The sequence below is a fragment of the Pseudochaenichthys georgianus genome, chromosome 16 (assembly GCF_902827115.2).
Source record: "Pseudochaenichthys georgianus chromosome 16, fPseGeo1.2, whole genome shotgun sequence".
NCBI classification, from domain to species: domain Eukaryota; kingdom Metazoa; phylum Chordata; class Actinopteri; order Perciformes; family Channichthyidae; genus Pseudochaenichthys; species Pseudochaenichthys georgianus.
Window position 1 is genome coordinate 39,453,349 of NC_047518.2, and position 18,516 is coordinate 39,471,864.

The window sequence follows — 18,516 nt, forward strand, 5'->3', positions numbered from 1 at the left end:
GGCGTCACAGAGATCTTCTGTTACTGTCCTTTCTTCTTAGAGGAAGTACAGAAACACGTAACTCTGGATTTGTTTTAATGTTTGAGGTGCAATAAACGACACAGCAGCTTTTCGGCATGTTACAACTATTATTTTCTGTCTCGCTCATGAGAGTAACAGCTGGAGAAATTACAGCCTCGCCTACTGATTTCAAATGTGTGCTCTAAAATGATATTTATAAATGACTATTATCAATATCATAAGCAAGATAATAAATGGCAAAGATATGTAGAAAATAAACGTATTTAAGATACGTTCATAAGAAACGTAACGTGGGAGAAAATACGTTTCTAGCTAAACGTAATTGAGAATGCAGTTTAGCTCTGTGGGAACGTAATTTTTAGGAGACAGGGTTGCCTATTTTTGTAATTAAATAATAATGTGCTAAATAATCCATTGCTTTGAGTTGTCATCTCTCAGAAAACATCCCTATCAGGTGTTAACCCGATAACTACAGCTCAAAGCCAAGGGTCACAGAGAGAGGGTCACATGGGTGCAGAGAGCACCCCGAGCCACCTGCAAGGAAGCACGAGGTCATTCGAGATGAGAGGATCTTTCTCTTCACCTTTCTGATAATGCCTATTTTAAGGTTAGTTTGGCCATTAAAATGCGGTTTGATGTCATTTGATGCGAGAAATATGAGTTGATAGATGTCTTGTAATGCACTGTTGAGGAACCTGCGACCCAAGTTTTTCATTCATTGCCTAACTACACCGTTTGTGTAGGCCTATATGATATGTCAATAAACCTTAGAAAATCTTGAAATCTTGAAAGGGATGTGCAAAATAGTCATTATATACAGTCTTTAATTAACTATTAGTAGAGAATAACGAGTAATGAATATACTTTATAGGGATTCTATTAATGTCTAATTATACAAATAATAAAATTCAATAACATGCTTTAACCACTAGGTGTCCCTTTCTATCAGCTGTGCACCTTTATGGCCTATCTACCAATTAGATCAAATATAAAAGTGAGCCGAATTAGTGTTGATACTGCAAGGAGACGTATTGTGTGAAAAGAAATGTAAGATGTTGTTTAATGGCTGATATATTTATGATCCACGTCACGTTTTCAGTTCCTCATGTTTGTCTAAGTCTTCTCATCAGGGCTCTATAAATACAGAACTACGGCAGATATGTAATATTTAATGCAGCCGAACCGTGTATTACAATGCGATGATTACATGTGATGACTTTCAAAGAGAAAAGCAAGCACACTCGGAATAAAGTATTATTTTATTTTTAAAATAAACACCATCTCCCAACGTGCATTGCGGCTAAACCATCCAATCACCGAGCTGAGGATCTTGCCTACGTCTGTTTCCGGTATTTGTTTATGACGATGTGCTGTGAGATGTGAGACTGGGTTGGAGAATTGCACAGGGGAAAATAACGTATCTATGCCACAATTTTAGATGCAGATTTTGTTAAACTAATACGTTTGCGCTGTGGACCAACACTATACTTTGACGGGGAAGGGGGTAGCAATAAAGATAACACCATTAAACAGTTACACAACATAACAGAAATAATATCGATTGTCCCTAGCAACCACCTTGGTAACAATGAAAATGTTGTATGTACACAATTTTCTGAAGTAATCTTCGTAATAACTAGCAAACTAAAGATCATGTACATCCACTGCACACATAATCTGAAATAACAACTCATATTTCTCGCATCAAATTACATCAAAACGCATTTTAATGGCCAAACTAACCTTAAAATAGGCAAGTTCCACCGAGAATAAAACGAAGGTCGGCCATGTTTTTTTTGTATGCAGAGAGAAATTTGAAGATCACGTGACATAAATGCCAGCCATTGGAAATGAATGGTGAAAAAAAACGTAGGGATCCTACAATTTCAGAGGCGTTTTTGTAGAAATACTACATCCCAAGTTGTGGACCAACGTAGTTATTACACGTTTAGATGTGAGACTGGGTTGATCTGACAGGTGTCCTTTGGCACTCCGGTTACAGAACACAGTGATTCAGAACATCTGCTGGACAAGTGAAAACCTGAATGTTGTTTTCTCACAAGCTTTACAATACGCTAATAACGGGAAGGGCTGCATTGTGTGGAACCTGTTCTAAATGTCATGATTTAAAGGTTAGGATGATTAAACCTGTGCTCCATCAAGACATGACATACCTGTGAAAGAAACCCTTCACACACAAAGACTGGAGTCTAGACAGCTGCTGAAAGAAGAGATTTAGAACGAGGCAGAAACCAACCTTTAAACGTGTATTTGTGCAGAGAAAGACACTTGAGAGGAACAGGGAGGACAGATGAGTTTAAATGTGATATTGAGAAGTGAACACAAGTGAGTGGTGAGATGTCACAGGTTCTCTGTGCAGGCAGAGCATCCAATGCAGGGGTGGCTTACCGTGTTCATCATGGACCTGGAGTCTTGGTGCATTACAGCACGGTTCCTGCAGCCGGGGCGCCGGACAACAGCCTGGGCTTCTGTTTGTCCACAGAGAGGCTCAGCATGCAGCAGCTCAACAGGAGGCTGGCCTCGTACCTGCAGCAGGTAAGAGACGCATTAATTGAACATAAAACAAAATGTCTCCTAAGATGCTTCAGCTGCAGCACAGAAACACTCATATTTAACTGCAGCTATGGAGCTTCGTACTGATCTAAGTTGTATGATTATTTCCACATATATGTACATCAACTTTTTATTCTTTGATGCTTCAGGTGGAAATATTCCAAAACCTTCCCACTCTTCTCTCCGATGTATCTCGCAGCAGAAATAACATCACTATAACCATTAGGATTTATAAGTGTTTTTTTAATTATTGTTTTAAAGGGGAAGGATAAAATAAAATTAGCCATTTCTCAACAGACTTCTTCTTTGACTGAGCACCGAATGTTGGAGCTTGGCTCACAGCAACACAGGTTATGCCCTATTTATTTGGGTGTTTACATTTTAGAAATTATGGGGGATTAATAATATTTCTCCACGATATTTTTTCCTTTTGAATTTAAGCTCAAAGTTTCCTGTGAAGAACTGTGTAATAGGTTATTAGCTGAAGTACAAATATGTAAATTAAATCAAAAAAATCTTTCCATTCTGCAACTTCATGTTTGTCCTTCATTGGATTCCACAGGGCTGTGATATTTGTATGTAGAGTGATGAATAACAATAATATTACATATGCTTTTCACCTCCGATTGGTGGATGCAGGTCCAGAGTCTGGAGGTGGCCAATCAGAGGCTGGAGTGTCAAATCCAGGAGCAGCTGGACAGGAAGTGTCCCCAAGAACTGAGACAGCTGGACGGACACCTGAAGGCGATGTCCCTGCTGCAGGGACAGGTGACACAGAGAAACACTCAATCCAATTAAATAACAATTACAGCAATCTGATCTAATGCATTAACTACCATAAGAAAACCAAAACAACGAAATACAAAATAAATAATAATGTTAATAATAATAATGATGATAATAATAATAATGATGTTGGTTTACTGACAATACAATAAAAAGTAAAGTAAGTAAAAAAAATAAGAAAAAAGTAAAGAAAATATGGTAAAATATTTTTTAAATAATAATATGGAATAAAATAAAATAACAAAACAACAACAACCAGATGAAGGACAAATAAAGACAAGTTAAGGCTAAATATAGGCCAGATATAAATATAATATTGATCAGATAAAAAAAGGCAAATAACGACCAAATAAAAGGAACTTCAATTCAAGTAAAAGTCTAAATAAAGTACATAAAACGATGAGAGAATGACCAGATAAAAGCAAAATATAGACTGATTACAGGCAAGAAAAAAGGTCAAATAAAAACCAGATGAATGCCAAAATAAGCCAAAGTAAAAAATAAAAAAAAAACAGATAAAGACTAAAGATAAAATAAGGACCTAATATAGTCCATTCAAAAGCCAGTCAAAATAAATTGAAACAAATTACAATCAGTAAATGCCAAAGTCGGGCCTGTTGCAGCTTGCAGGGGAATGTAGGTTTAGCATCTTCCTCCGGCGCCGACTCTTTAGGAAATGTTGCTTCTGCTTAAAGGTTAGACAGGTTGAGACGAGTCTGACTATACAATGTCACGATTCAAAAGTCAGAGATTAAATTTGAACTTCAACATGATCATTTATCAAAGAACATCCTGAATAGGTGGGGTAAGTGTGAGAAGTGTTTCATTGGATAGTGCCCTCCACAAGCCTGAGGCAGTATTCATCATTTATATATTCTAGTAACTTTCCCATCATAAATATAAGTCACCTTCATCAACTTTTTTTGATCATCTTGACCCATATTTACCACAGTTTTATAGCTTTGGTAGCAAATAAACCACAAATAGCAGTTATCCTTTTTCAAGCAACAATTGAACATATCAGACATCATCATCATCGGCTGCCCATCCCGTATCAAAGACATCCAGAATTTCCACTTCACCATTGACAGCCACACTCTATCTCCCCCCCTCACATCCGCAACCTCGGAGTCATCTTAGACAGTCAGCTCAAATTCAACCACCACATCAATCACATCACCAGGACCGCCTTTTTCCACCTCAAAAACATTGCTCGTCTCCGCCCATCACTCTCCTCCTCTGCTGCTGAAACCCTGATTCATGCATTCATCACTTCACGACTCGACTACTGCAATAGCATCCTCTACGCTACGGCATACCATCCAACCTCCTCAATAAACTCCAACATATCCAGAACTCTGCTGCCCGCCTCCTCACCCACACCCGCTCCCGATACCACATCACTCCCGTCCTCCAGAACCTCCACTGGCTCCCCATCCGTCAAAGAATCAACTTCAAAGTCCTCCTGATTACTCACAAAGCCCTCAACAATCAGCCCCCCCCCTACCTCACAGACCTGCTGCACCGTCCACCACACCCCTTCCCGCTGCCTCCGCTCATCAGAAGCCAACCTCCTCTCCATCCCCACCCGCATCAAGCACCGGACCTGGGGGGACAGAGCCTTCTCCGTCGCTGCCCCCTCCCTCTGGAACTCACTCCCCCAACCCATCAGAGACTGCACTGACCTCACCACCTTCAAAAAACTTACAAAAACTCACCTCTTCAATCTGGCTTTTAATGTGTGATTGTTTTTGTATTATTTTACTTTAACTTTAACTATATATTTATAGTTAAAGCGGTCTAGTGTGCATCTAGACCGGGTGACGACACTACCTATTGACGCAGCAACCACTGTAAGTTATATTCTTGTTTAATTAGACTTCTCTGTTTCATTTATTCTACTCTGTATAATTGTTCTGTAGTTATTGTAGCTAAAACGGCGCTTTTGAGAGATTTTAAATCTCAGATCTGCTCAAGTGAACCTGTTACACAGGTCTCAGTGGGTCACTCAACCCTGCATTACAATATAGGCAGGGACACTCTGCTGATTGCGTGAAGTACAACAGCGTGACTTAGTCATCTTTCAGCTAAAAAGCACTCAAATACCGCATTTAAAATCTGAAGAACTCAGTGTGCATCTAGACCGGGTGACGACACTACCTACGACACTACCTATTGACGCAGAGAGGGTCCGAGTCCGACCCTTGTCAATTAACTACAGGGGTCCCTCAGGGCTCTGTTCTTGGTCCCTTCCTCTTCTCCCTGTACGCAAACTCGCTCGGATCAGTCATTAGCCCGCATGGTTTTTCATACCACTGCTACGCTGACGACACCCAATTAATTCTGTCCTTTCCCCGCTCAGAGACCCAGGTCGTCGCACGCATCTCTGCTTGTCTAGCTGACATCTCTCAGTGGATGTCCGCTCACCACCTCAAGCTCAACCTTGACAAGACTGAACTGCTTTTCCTTCCGGGAAAAGATTGTCCCACTCTTGACCTGACAATCAACATCGGCACCTCTGTTGTTTCCCCGACTCAGACTGCAAGGAATCTGGGTGTGATCCTGGATAACAACCTGTCCTTCACTGCAAATATCGCTGCTACAACCCGCTGTTGCAGATACACGCTTTACAACATCAGGAGGATGCGTCCCCAGCTGACCCAGAAAGCGACGCAGGTTCTGGTCCAGGCTCTCGTCACCTCACGCCTAGACTACTGCAACTCCCTCCGGGCTGGTCTACCTGCATGTGCCATCCGACCTCTGCAGCACACCAGAATGCAGCGGCTCGTCTGGTCTTCAACCTTCCTAAATTCTCCCACACCACTCCGCTCCTCCGCTCCCTTCACTGGCTTCCGGTAACTGCTAGAATCCACTTCAAGACACTGGTACTTGCGTACCATGCTGCGAATGGATCTGGCCCTTCCTACATCCAGGACATGGTTAAACCGTACACCCCAGCACGTTCACTCCACTCTGCATCAACCAAACGACTCGCTGCACCCTCGCTGCGAGGGGGACCCAAGTTCCCATCAGCAAAAACACGTGGGTTTGCTATCCTGGCTCCAAGATGGTGGAATGAGCTCCCCATTGACATCAGGACAGCAGATAGCTTACACACCTTCCGGGGGAGACTGAAAACTAATCTCTTCCGACTCAACTTCGAGCGATAGAACTATTAACACAGAACTGCTAACAGAGCACTTATATACTAATAAAGGACTGGCTTATCTATAGCCAGTTGAGTAGCACTTGAAATGTTTGGCTCTATGAAACCTGTACTTATATGATTCTGTTTTCTTCAAGGTTGTGTCTTCCTGGTCGAATGTACTTATTGTAAGTCGCTTTGGATAAAAGCGTCAGCTAAATGCAATGTAATGTAATGTGTTGTTCCTGTATTTTATTTTATCTTCACTTTATCTGTAAAGTGTCTTTGAGCACATGTAAAAGCACTAACAAATTAAATCTATTATTATTATATTTATTAAAGGTGGGGTAGGTAAGTTTCAGAAACCGGCTCGAGATTGCCGCCCTGTCTGTCGGCCTTCCATCTCGTGCATGCACAAATGTATCTCGTGCCGTCATTGGGCGTGCCGTCAATGGGCGTGCCGTCATTGGGCGTGCATTCATTGCAGCAGTACTTCAATGACTCGCCAGCAACAGGCGGCCACTTTCACCAGTCTGCTGACGTCATGTGCGCGTTCATGTGTGTTGGAGGAGGTGCTCTGTAAGGAAGTCTGAAGGAAGGGGCGGATTCTTTTCGGCTGTGTACTTTCAGCCTGTTATACATGATTAAGTGTCCCTTCTGTGTAAAGACATTAGAAAAGTTTCAGAACAAATATTCTCTCTCTTTCTGTCTGAAAATGAGCTGATCAGATTTGGGCCACTTTGTGATTGTTATTATGTAACCATTAGCCAATCACCAACCAAGGTAACACCTGCCCACCTTATCACCTGAATCTCCTCCTAGAGCAACAATGTGTTTTTCCCAAACGATTGTTATTACACACATTTACAGACAATATTCTTGCAGGTTGCATGATGTTCTTCATTTTGTTTCTTTATAGTTTATTGCAGTTAGCAAGATAGTAGTAGTATAGCGCATTGCTTTGGATAAAAGCCTCAGCTAAATGAAATGTAATGTAACGTTTTATGTGAAATAATATATAGTTGATTACTCTGGCTATCTCTCTCTCAGATCAGTGATTGTCTCTCGGCCCAGGCTGAGGTGAAGCTGCAGCTGCTCGGTGCAGAGCTCACCATCATGAAATTCAGCGCCAGGTACATCCAATTTACACTAAAGGTGCAATGATTAATCAATAAATCAATAAAGTTATTTTCATTCTTTAAACTTTAAAGAATGAAAATAACTTTATTGCCCTTGGGCAGAGAGATGTGACTGGATTCTCTGAAAACTATCCTGAAGAGTTTTCAGGACAGTATCCGGGGAAGTGCCAGCAGTGTACAGAATCGTGTCATCAGCATATAGGTGGATAGAGGAGTTGCCCACTGATTTATCCATGTCATTTATAATATAATTATTGATATCCATTCATATATTAATGTTTATATTATTGTATATACTGTAATAAACACATTTTAAAATATGTATTGTTGTTATATATGTTAGTACAATGTGCTTATTGTTTTTCTTCATGTCAATATTTCTAAAATATGTCATCCTCTGATCACAAAACACAATTTCAATCCAGGATAAATACAGTTTTCTTGATTCTGATCGATCCAAAATTAAAGTGATTCAGGTTTCAACAGTAATCCACAAACCTTCAACACATGCTCATAAAGAGATTTCCCATCATGCCCTGCTGTGTGAACAGGTGTGACAAGGAGCGTGAGCGTCGTGGTACTGTGGAGGCGGAGCTCGGTGACATGAGGCTGCTGCAGGAGGGGCTGCTGCACATTCTGCCAGAGCTCCACAACGTGTGGAGAGACCTCACAGAGCAACTGATGGAGCTGCAGAGACAACACCAGCAGGTAGCAACACCATGCATTACACCATCAGGTAGCAACACCATACATTACACCATCAGGTAGCAACACCATACATTACACCATCAGGTAGCAACACCATGCATTATATAAGATGAGATAAGATAAGATGAACCTTTATTAATCCCGAGGGGAAATTCAGATGTATAAAGCAGCAACAGGGTAAGCGTGAAAAAAACAGTACAGCAAAGATTCACACAGATCAATAAAATCTAAAATAAATAATAAATAACATAAAATCAAGGAAATAATAATAATAATAATAAAAGACTAAGAAAATAACTGTCAGCATATATACATATTTGGTCATCATCTAAGTTATAAAGTGCGGAATAAGTTCAAGTGACAAGTTAACATGGGTTGTGAAAACAGTGTACCACAGCAGGTACCACAATTAAAATCAAAGTAGGACTTTCTATGATGCCCATGTCTGATCAGAATCAGAAGAGAATGTCTATAATGCATTAGAAACATACTTTTAATGGATTACAATTGGATAATAGATATGTTTAATTATGGTTATAAGCACTCATAAACATTCATAATGTTTTAGAACCATTATAACAGTATTTCATTATGAGGTCAGAAATGTAAAACTTAATGGCTTACTTAATTCACTGACTTTTTAGGAATAATTATATATATTTTACTTTACTTTAAATAAAAATGACTGTTAAAGACTTATCATCATATAATGATACTTATTATATAATGATTAAAAGAACATGATGAGTAATAAAAAGAAAAATATGCATTATAAAAGTAATAAATAATGCATAGTAGAAACCGTCTTGTACATTTTGCAACCCTGTCTCCTAAAAAAAAGGCTTGCATATTATTTAAATGCATAATTATGAGATAGTGAAGCATTACCAACCTAAAAATATAATAATGTAATGCATCCTATTTAGATTGTTATTATATTTTAAAAGAATACAATGGAAATTGAAAAGGAAATAACGCATTGTAAAAAGAAAGTGATGCTAACAGGAAGATAGTAACATTGAAATGCAATATAATACTATAATGCATTATTTATTTACGAGTGCCTATATTTATACAAAGTTTTAATCAGAATACAACATAACAAAGTTTGTTTATAATATATCAGAGACAGGTATGTGATAGATTATTCACATGAAAGTTTACGTCCTGTTTCCTGTCTACCTGTCCAGGACAAGCGGGGTCTCCTCGCCCAGGCGTCAGGGGGTGTTGCTGTGGAGATGCAGACGACGGGGTCATCAGATCTGATCCAGCAGCTGGAGCACCTGAGGAGTGCCGGTGAGACGCTGCTCCACCAAGAGCCGTGCTACAACACCCAGGTACACCAACATCTGCAGCACCGGCCCAACCAGCCTAAACCCAAAGAAGAAGAGGTTGCATATTCATTTTATTATGAATTAATATACACTTTTTTAAGTAGCTTAAATTGTTGCCTTATACAATGTCCGAAAATTATTAAACATTCTCTATTTTGCAAAAGTTGAAAACAACAAGTTCTGAAATGTTTGCAAACATTTCTTTAATGATTAATTGATTGATCAAAATAGTATAAAAAGTATATATATTTTTCTGTCTGCAATTTTTTGGAGCTCTAATGTTCTATCACAGTTCTAAACTTATGCGGCTTTTCAAACCGTTTCCTGCACGCCTCGACGTAAGAGAGACGTAAGCGACGTCGCCTCTTAGCTCCAAAGCTCTTGCCTCTGGACCGACAATTTTTTGGAGCTGGAAATGAAGCGGATTCCGGAGCTAAGAGCCGGCGCCGCTCCGGTGTGAACTGGAAAACCCGGCGCTTTTCAGGCTCTAGCTCCGAGCCGGAGCTGAAAAGACGCTGGTGTGAAAGGGGCATTAGTGGAGTTTTGGGAACATTTTATAATAACATTTGTAATAAATACTAACTTGATAGTTAAAAAAGACTTGCGCGTATAGTTATTTACTGTTCAAAAATGAAATAAGTACTCATTAACAATGGCATTAACAATGGTTAAGGGTTCGCAGGTTTTTAATGTTAGGTTGTTGTGTTCAGATGTCTTTGCTGAGCTCTCCAGCGGTGACCTTTGACCCTCGAGCAGAGTCAGAGGTTGTGCAGGCTGAGGTTGAGGAGCTGTGGAGAACAGCAGACGGTCTGGAGGAGGAGCTCACACAGCTGCAGGATCTGGTTAGAGACACTTGAAGTTAAAACATTGGTCTTGACTGTGTAGAAATTGAGTTGATGAGAGACTGACTGTGATTAGGATATAGTCATTAGAATGTATGTGTTATGTTAGATATGTGGTTGTCAACAGGACAAAGCCACAAACATGTGATGATCTTATAAACGTTGCATTGCTGCAGACTAAACTGGCTTACAGTATATAAAGAAGTTTAAAACATCAACAGCATTAAAATGCAACATATTGCAGCAGTAATATTAGTCCAGAAACATCTTATATAAAGGTGGGGGACATGTTTCTTCCTAAAAATCTAGTGGAGTAAAAGTATAAAGTAGCCTACCCCAAAACTACACTTATGGCGCTTTTCCACTGCAGGACTTGGTAGGCCAGGCTCACTTTATGCTGCGTTTCCATTATAGTTTAGTAACAGGGGTAGTAACTATAGTAACGCAGTGTAGGGGGGGCGATCGCCTGTTCGGCGAGTGGAGCGACACTGCGTAAAACTGCCGTGACGTCATCTTCAAAGCGAACCACAAAACAAAACATCAGCCGTTAGCTGTTAGCACTCAGAGCTCACAGCCCCTCATATCTGTTCAGAGACTAGACAAAAGTTAAACAAGTACAAACCACAGACTGCCTGTGTCATGGCGAATACAGTCGCTGGTTTATTTATGTCGGTATTAGGCCGTTGTTGTGAGTGTGGATGGAGCATATACAACGTTAGCTTAGCCTTTTCGATCCGATCTCCATTCAGAAAATACGCATTTTAAAAGGTTTTTCGCCTGCCGTCTGTCTGCAGACCGGTATCAGTATGTTGTTACTTCGGCATCATTTTGAAACCTGTATTACAATTAAATAGAGGTCAAATATGTTCATTTTGTTGTAGTTGTAGCCCCCTTGCCAGCGATTCTCTCTTACCATTCAGCAGTCGAGAGTGTTTACGTCACTAGTTTAGCATATTCAGCCGGGTTGTTGGCCCGGTAAGAACCTCGATTTTGGAGGGCCAGAAAAAAGGTGAAAAATAGCCCTGAGCCGGAACTACCCCTAGTGGAAAAGCAAAAAAAAACATGCTACGTGCTGCCGTGGAAAAGCGCCATTAGACTCAGTACTTGAATAAATGTATTTCACTACATTCCACCACTGACCGTATGTGTCTGCCTGTGTAGAACATGGTGTTGGAGGATTCCAGTCTGCAGCAGACAGAGTCCTTCGGCCTGCAGCTGGTGGACCTGCAGCAGAAAGCATACGTCCTGTGCAGAGACCTGGACTCAGAGCTGCAGTTTGCAGCTCAGCAGGATGAAGAGCATCAGACACTGCTGGAGGTAAACAGCAGGCTGGAGACCCAGATAGAGGACTACAGGAGGCTGTTGGATGCATCAAGCATACAAGGGTAGGACATAAAGACAATTACATGTGATCTGCTCTATCGAAATCAGTCGCATTGACCCGAAGACACATTTTGATCGATATCAGGATTGTTTTTGTACTCCAAATATTTAGCAAAATATCGAGTTATCCTTTTGAGAAATAGGCCTTCAAAGTTTCCTCTTCTCTGGAATCCATCGGTCTGATTGATTATTAGCGGCTAATAAATGATCAAAATACTACGGAGGGAAGATATTTTGGATTACTGGTCTGGGGGAAGCTAGCGAGTGTGTGTGTGTGTATTTTTGCGTTTGTGTGTATTGTGTTTGTTTCCCGGGGAAAACCCTCAGGAGAAACACCGGCTGTTGTTATCCCTGCTGTGACGTCAAGTTACTCCGTTCTCCGCTTGTAATTATGCCGTTTCAAGCTTCAAAGTTGTATTTATCATCTGAATTTGCCAACACAAGTTTAATATTCTGAAAGCCAGCTTTGTTTATTTGAAATCAGATGAAAACAAACTCTCACGGACCCTGCCGTGTTATCTATGATTACTATACTCTTACATTCATTAGTTCAGCGGAGGCAGGGGGGCGGTGCTGAGGAACAGCAGAGTGTGAGTGAGAGGTGCCATCTTCCCTTTACAAGCTTCAAAAATGTATTTATCGTATGATTTTGGAAATAAAAGTTTCAGATTCTAAAAGCCAACACTTTGTTTATTTAAAATCAAACAAAACACCCGAACCCCGAAAAACTATTTTTTTATGCAAATCCACGTTGCGACTTCCAACTGATTTCGATAGAGCGGGTCACAAATAATGTTTGAAACTTAGTTTGCAAATCATGTTGTTTTGTAAGTTCTTTTTTTAATGTTATGTCTTTATATCTCCTGTTCAAAGGGTCTCAGGTCCTCAGTCAATCTTTGCGGCTAACGTCACATCTTTCTGTGCTAAAACCAGCCCACCTGCCTACAAAAGAAACATCACACCAATAAATACATTTAGCGTTCTGGGAGGAAATCTCAGGATGATGGAGGTTCAAGCTGTCTCTAGAGGCCACACACACAATGTCATACAACAGCAATCGGAAAACTCACCAATAAAATCGATTAACACTTCAAATCTGACGGGATTATTCCACAAGCCTGAATACCAGGGCACAGGAGCTCTTCCAAAAAGCACCAAGAGCGAATCTATCACCGTCAGCACAACAGTGGACAGAAAGGGCAGTCCTGTGGAGCATAAAGTCCATACTAAAAATGGTGAGCTGCAGAACTCATCCATTGTCAGTACCGAGATCAGCCACGTTTTAGAAGAAGGGGCTGGTGGCAAAGCTTCTAAGCCGAAGATAAGTACTGCACAAGAACACACAGCATTGGCAAAACCAGAAGATCTTACTTCTAAACAAATAACCACAGGAACTAGTTTGCAGGCCGATCAAACAACGACCCACGTTGAAACAGAGGTCCCCAAAAGCGTTTCTTGTGTAGAACTAGAAGTAAAGCAAGAACAGCTTTTGGCATCAACTGATCCCAGTAAAGGAACTGATACAGAGGTAAAAAAAGAGACAGAATCTACAAAGGTCATGTCTTTAAGTTTGGAGATTCAAGCAGAAGCTGAAGAAAATGCGGGGACTGCAGATAAAGCATTGTTTGCTTCTGGATCTCACATTCTTACTTCTGAGGAGGATCAGGGTAAGGTCTCTTGTGAAGTAGCTGATATTACTGCTTCTAAACTGGAGATTAATACTCCACAAGGAAACACCACATTAGTTCTTGACATACACTCTGCAAAGAGTGCTGCTGTTCAAGAAAACACAGAACCTTTTACCAATAAACAAACTACCGCAGTTGGTTTGCAGGCTGATAAAACAGGGACACACGTTCAAACAAAAGTCCCAACACACATTATTTGCGCAGAACAAGAAACAAAGCAAGAACCACATTCAGCAACAAGCGATCCCAGCAAAGAGGCCACTGCAGATGTAAAGAAAGAACCAGAATCTATGACCTTGGCTCCCAAAGATTGCACTGACCAGGGTACTGCCAAAGTTGTGTCTTGAGTTTGGAGACTCAACCAGAAGCTGATGGGGATGAAGGGGATGTTGTCGTTACAGCATCCATTATTTCTGTACCTCACATGCATGGGTCCGAGGAGGGTCAGGGTAATGTCTCTGTTGAGATAATCCCGATCGAGGACATGGATGTGGAAACAGAAGAAAAGAATGAAGAAGAAGGAGTAAAAGTAGAAGGTACCTTCTCCAATGCCGAAAGAAGAAAAGTAATGGAAGAAGCAGATACACAGTCCAGCAATGCAACTGCTTCATCTGGTGGCCAAGACAACAATTACAACCTTGAAAGTAAATCTCCAAGTAGAGAGATTTTGAAGGACCTTGAATTGGAAGGGAACGTTTTGGTGGGTTTCCATGATACCCTTGAGGAGAAAATTGACCCTACTGAGTCGGACAACGAGATCATTAATATAACAGAGATTAATACTCCACAAGGAAACACCACATTAGTTCTTGACATACACTCTGCAAAGAGTGCTGCTGTTCAAGAAAACACAGAACCTTTTACCAATAAACAAACTACCGCAGTTGGTTTGCAGGCTGATAAAACAGGGACACACGTTCAAACAAAAGGCCCAACACACATTATTTGCGCAGAACAAGAAACAAAGCAAGAACCACATTCAGCAACAAGCGATCCCAGCAAAGAGGCCACTGCAGATGTAAAGAAAGAACCAGAATCTATGACCTTGGCTCCCAAAGATTGCACTGACCAGGGTCCTGCCAAAGTTGTGTCTTTGAGTTGGAGACTCAACCAGAAGCTGATGGGGATGAAGGGGATGTTGTCGTTACAGCATCCATTATTTCTGTACCTCACATGCATGGGTCCGAGGAGGGTCAGGGTAATGTCTCTGTTGAGATAATCCCGATCGAGGACATGGATGTGGAAACAGAAGAAAAGAATGAAGAAGAAGGAGTAAAAGTAGAAGGTACCTTCTCCAATGCCGAAAGAAGAAAAGTAATGGAAGAAGCAGATACACAGTCCAGCAATGCAACTGCTTCATCTGGTGGCCAAGACAACAATTACAACCTTGAAAGTAAATATCCAAGTAGAGAGATTTTGAAGGACCTTGAATTGGAAGGGAACGTTTTGGTGGGTTTCCATGATACCCTTGAGGAGAAAATTGACCCTACTGAGTCGGACAACGAGATCATTAATATAACAGAGATTAATACTCCACAAGGAAACACCACATTAGTTCTTGACATACACTCTGCAAAGAGTGCTGCTGTTCAAGAAAACACAGAACCTTTTACCAATAAACAAACTACCGCAGTTGGTTTGCAGGCTGATAAAACAGGGACACACGTTCAAACAAAAGGCCCAACACACATTATTTGCGCAGAACAAGAAACAAAGCAAGAACCACATTCAGCAACAAGCGATCCCAGCAAAGAGGCCACTGCAGATGTAAAGAAAGAACCAGAATCTATGACCTTGGCTCCCAAAGATTGCACTGACCAGGGTCCTGCCAAAGTTGTGTCTTTGAGTTTGGAGACTCAAACAGAAGCTGATGGGGATGAAGGGGATGTTGTCGTTACAGCATCCATTATTTCTGTACCTGACATGCATGGGTCCGAGGAGGGTCAGGGTAATGTCTCTGTTGAGATAATCCCGATCGAGGACATGGATGTGGAAACAGAAGAAAAGAATGAAGAAGAAGGAGTAAAAGTAGAAGGTACCTTCTCCAATGCCGAAAGAAGAAAAGTAATGGAAGAAGCAGATACACAGTCCAGCAATGCAACTGCTTCATCTGGTGGCCAAGACAACAATTACAACCTTGAAAGTAAATCTCCAAGTAGAGAGATTTTGAAGGACCTTGAATTGGAAGGGAACGTTTTGGTGGGTTTCCATGATACCCTTGAGGAGAAAATTGACCCTACTGAGTCGGACAACGAGATCATTAATATAACAGAGATTAATACTCCACAAGGAAACACCACATTAGTTCTTGACATACACTCTGCAAAGAGTGCTGCTGTTCAAGAAAACACAGAACCTTTTACCAATAAACAAACTACCGCAGTTGGTTTGCAGGCTGATAAAACAGGGACACACGTTCAAACAAAAGGCCCAACACACATTATTTGCGCAGAACAAGAAACAAAGCAAGAACCACATTCAGCAACAAGCGATCCCAGCAAAGAGGCCACTGCAGATGTAAAGAAAGAACCAGAATCTATGACCTTGGCTCCCAAAGATTGCACTGACCAGGGTCCTGCCAAAGTTGTGTCTTTGAGTTTGGAGACTCAAACAGAAGCTGATGGGGATGAAGGGGATGTTGTCGTTACAGCATCCATTATTTCTGTACCTCACATGCATGGGTCCGAGGAGGGTCAGGGTAATGTCTCTGTTGAGATAATCCCGATCGAGGACATGGATGTGGAAACAGAAGAAAAGAATGAAGAAGAAGGAGTAAAAGTAGAAGGTACCTTCTCCAATGCCGAAAGAAGAAAAGTAATGGAAGAAGCAGATACACAGTCCAGCAATGCAACTGCTTCATCTGGTGGCCAAGACAACAATTACAACCTTGAAAGTAAATCTCCAAGTAGAGAGATTTTGAAGGACCTTGAATTGGAAGGGAACGTTTTGGTGGGTTTCCATGATACCCTTGAGGAGAAAATTGACCCTACTGAGTCGGACAACGAGATCATTAATATAACAGACCAAGGAGCAATGTTGAGTATCACAAAGTCAAGAAAGTCGATTTTAAGTCTAACAGATTCTGATGTGGCTTTGTGTTTATCTGACCACGAGGAGATTCAGAGTCCAACAAATCCATTCGCATGCTTGAGTCCAGAAACATGTCTAAGCCCAGATGAGACAGAGGTGCTAATGAGCATTACAGATCAAGTATTTTGCCCAGTTGATCCAGAAGGGGATGTTAAAAGTTCTGATTCTCTTATGAGTCCAAATCATCCAGACATATGTTTGAGTCCAGTTGAGGTTGAGGTGTGTCTGAGTCCAAATGGTGAGAAAAAAGACAAAGAAGTCTGTCTGAATCTAACTGAGGCGATTGCACATGTGAGACCAGTAGAGAAATACGTTCAGTCGACAAAAGAGGAAGGCCAGTCTCTGTCCTTTAGTAGCGATCGCACTTTGCCAGGAGAGGACAGAAATATAAAAGCCAGCGTTACAGTCAGAGATGGGGACAGTTTGTGTTTTGGATTGTTTCAAAACAGTGGAGGCGTGGAGTTTGGAGGTCCAGGTGGTCCTCGTATCATAGCAGACAAAGAGGGACAACTTGGCTTTGGAGACCTATATCGTAAAAGTGTAAGAGATGATAAAGATCCCATAGAGAGTTTCAAAGATACAATTTGCATTGCAGATAACAAAGATGTTCAGAATCTAAAGGAAGGAGGAATGTGTGGCTCTGTAGGCCAGCAAGAGATTGCCAGTATGGATGGTAAAGTGAGGGGACAGAAAAACAATGATTGGCAGGTTGCCAAGGAGACAAGTAACAGTGAACAAGTGTGTGTAAGGTCAGCTAGCTTTGTAAGTCTCCCTGCCAATGAAGGATCTTCCTTTAGTGATTTGGCGAGTAATTCAGGAGGTAGTATTATGGCTAGTAGTGTTGTTGGCACAGCTGCAAATTCATCAGGTAGGGTCAGTGGTAATGCAGAAGCTGTCATTACAACTGGGTAGAGGGAACTCTCAGGCAGGGAAGTGGAGACTGGAGGGTTTATGGCGGCAGTCTGGGATGCAATAGTAAAACTTTCCCCAGTACAGGGAGTGAAGAAAGCCTGTCAGGCAACACGCTCCCTGTAGCAAGCCGAACAGAAAAAGGGCGGTTCGGCAGTAGAGAAACTGGGGAGTGGGTAGTTTATGGTGGCAGTCTTGGACGAAAGGGCAGCCTTGATGGTGGCACTTGCTCAGTTGCCTCAAACCCTGCAACAAGTGCACCAGAAAAAAGAAGATTTGGCAATAGAGGGAATGGAGAATCATGGTTTATGGAGGTAGTCTTGGACGTGAAAGCAGCTTGCCCAGAACAGGGAGTGAAGAAAGTCTGTCTGTGGGAAGGATCCCTGCAACAAGTCCACCAGACACAGGAAGGTTTGGAAGTGGAGGGAGTGGAGAGTGGATGGTTTCCAGCGGCAGTCTAAAACGCAGTGATAGTGTATCCATTCCACAGAGCAGGGACAGCCAGTCCACTGCCATGCACCTTCCAACAAGTCCTACAGGGACAGGGAGATTTGGTCTCAAAGGGAGTGGCGAGTGGAGAGTCTATGGTCAGAGTTCTGGACGTATGAGCAGCAATACCTTACCCAATGCAGACAGCGTAGAAAGACCTTTTATGGCAGTGCGACAAGCAACAAGCCCACCAAGAGTGCAGAGGTTTGGCAGTGGAGATAGTGGAGAGTGGAAAGTTTATGGTGGGAGTAGTGAACGTTTGAGTAGTGCCAGTAATGCAGACAGGGTCAGTGTCAATGCGAATGTTGGCAAAGTCATCAGTCCGCCGAGTATCTACACAAGTACTGACGAAGGCTCAGCAGTACTGGTAGTGGTGGCAGGCTCAGCAGCACTGGTAGTGGTGGCAGG

General features: G+C 41.6%; 1 protein-coding gene across 1 annotated transcript; it reads left to right on the forward strand.

Moving 5' to 3' along the window:
• The first annotated feature begins 2,379 nt into the window (after positions 1 to 2,379).
• LOC117460699 (keratin, type I cytoskeletal 14-like) lies at positions 2,380 to 11,938 on the forward strand. Its single transcript, XM_034102244.1, has 7 exons — positions 2,380 to 2,577; positions 3,235 to 3,363; positions 7,577 to 7,659; positions 8,217 to 8,373; positions 9,564 to 9,710; positions 10,418 to 10,549; positions 11,711 to 11,938. Exons 1-7 carry the CDS (start codon positions 2,380 to 2,382, stop codon positions 11,936 to 11,938), a joined length of 1,074 nt encoding a protein of 357 aa, XP_033958135.1.
• The last annotated feature ends 6,578 nt before the right edge of the window (positions 11,939 to 18,516 follow it).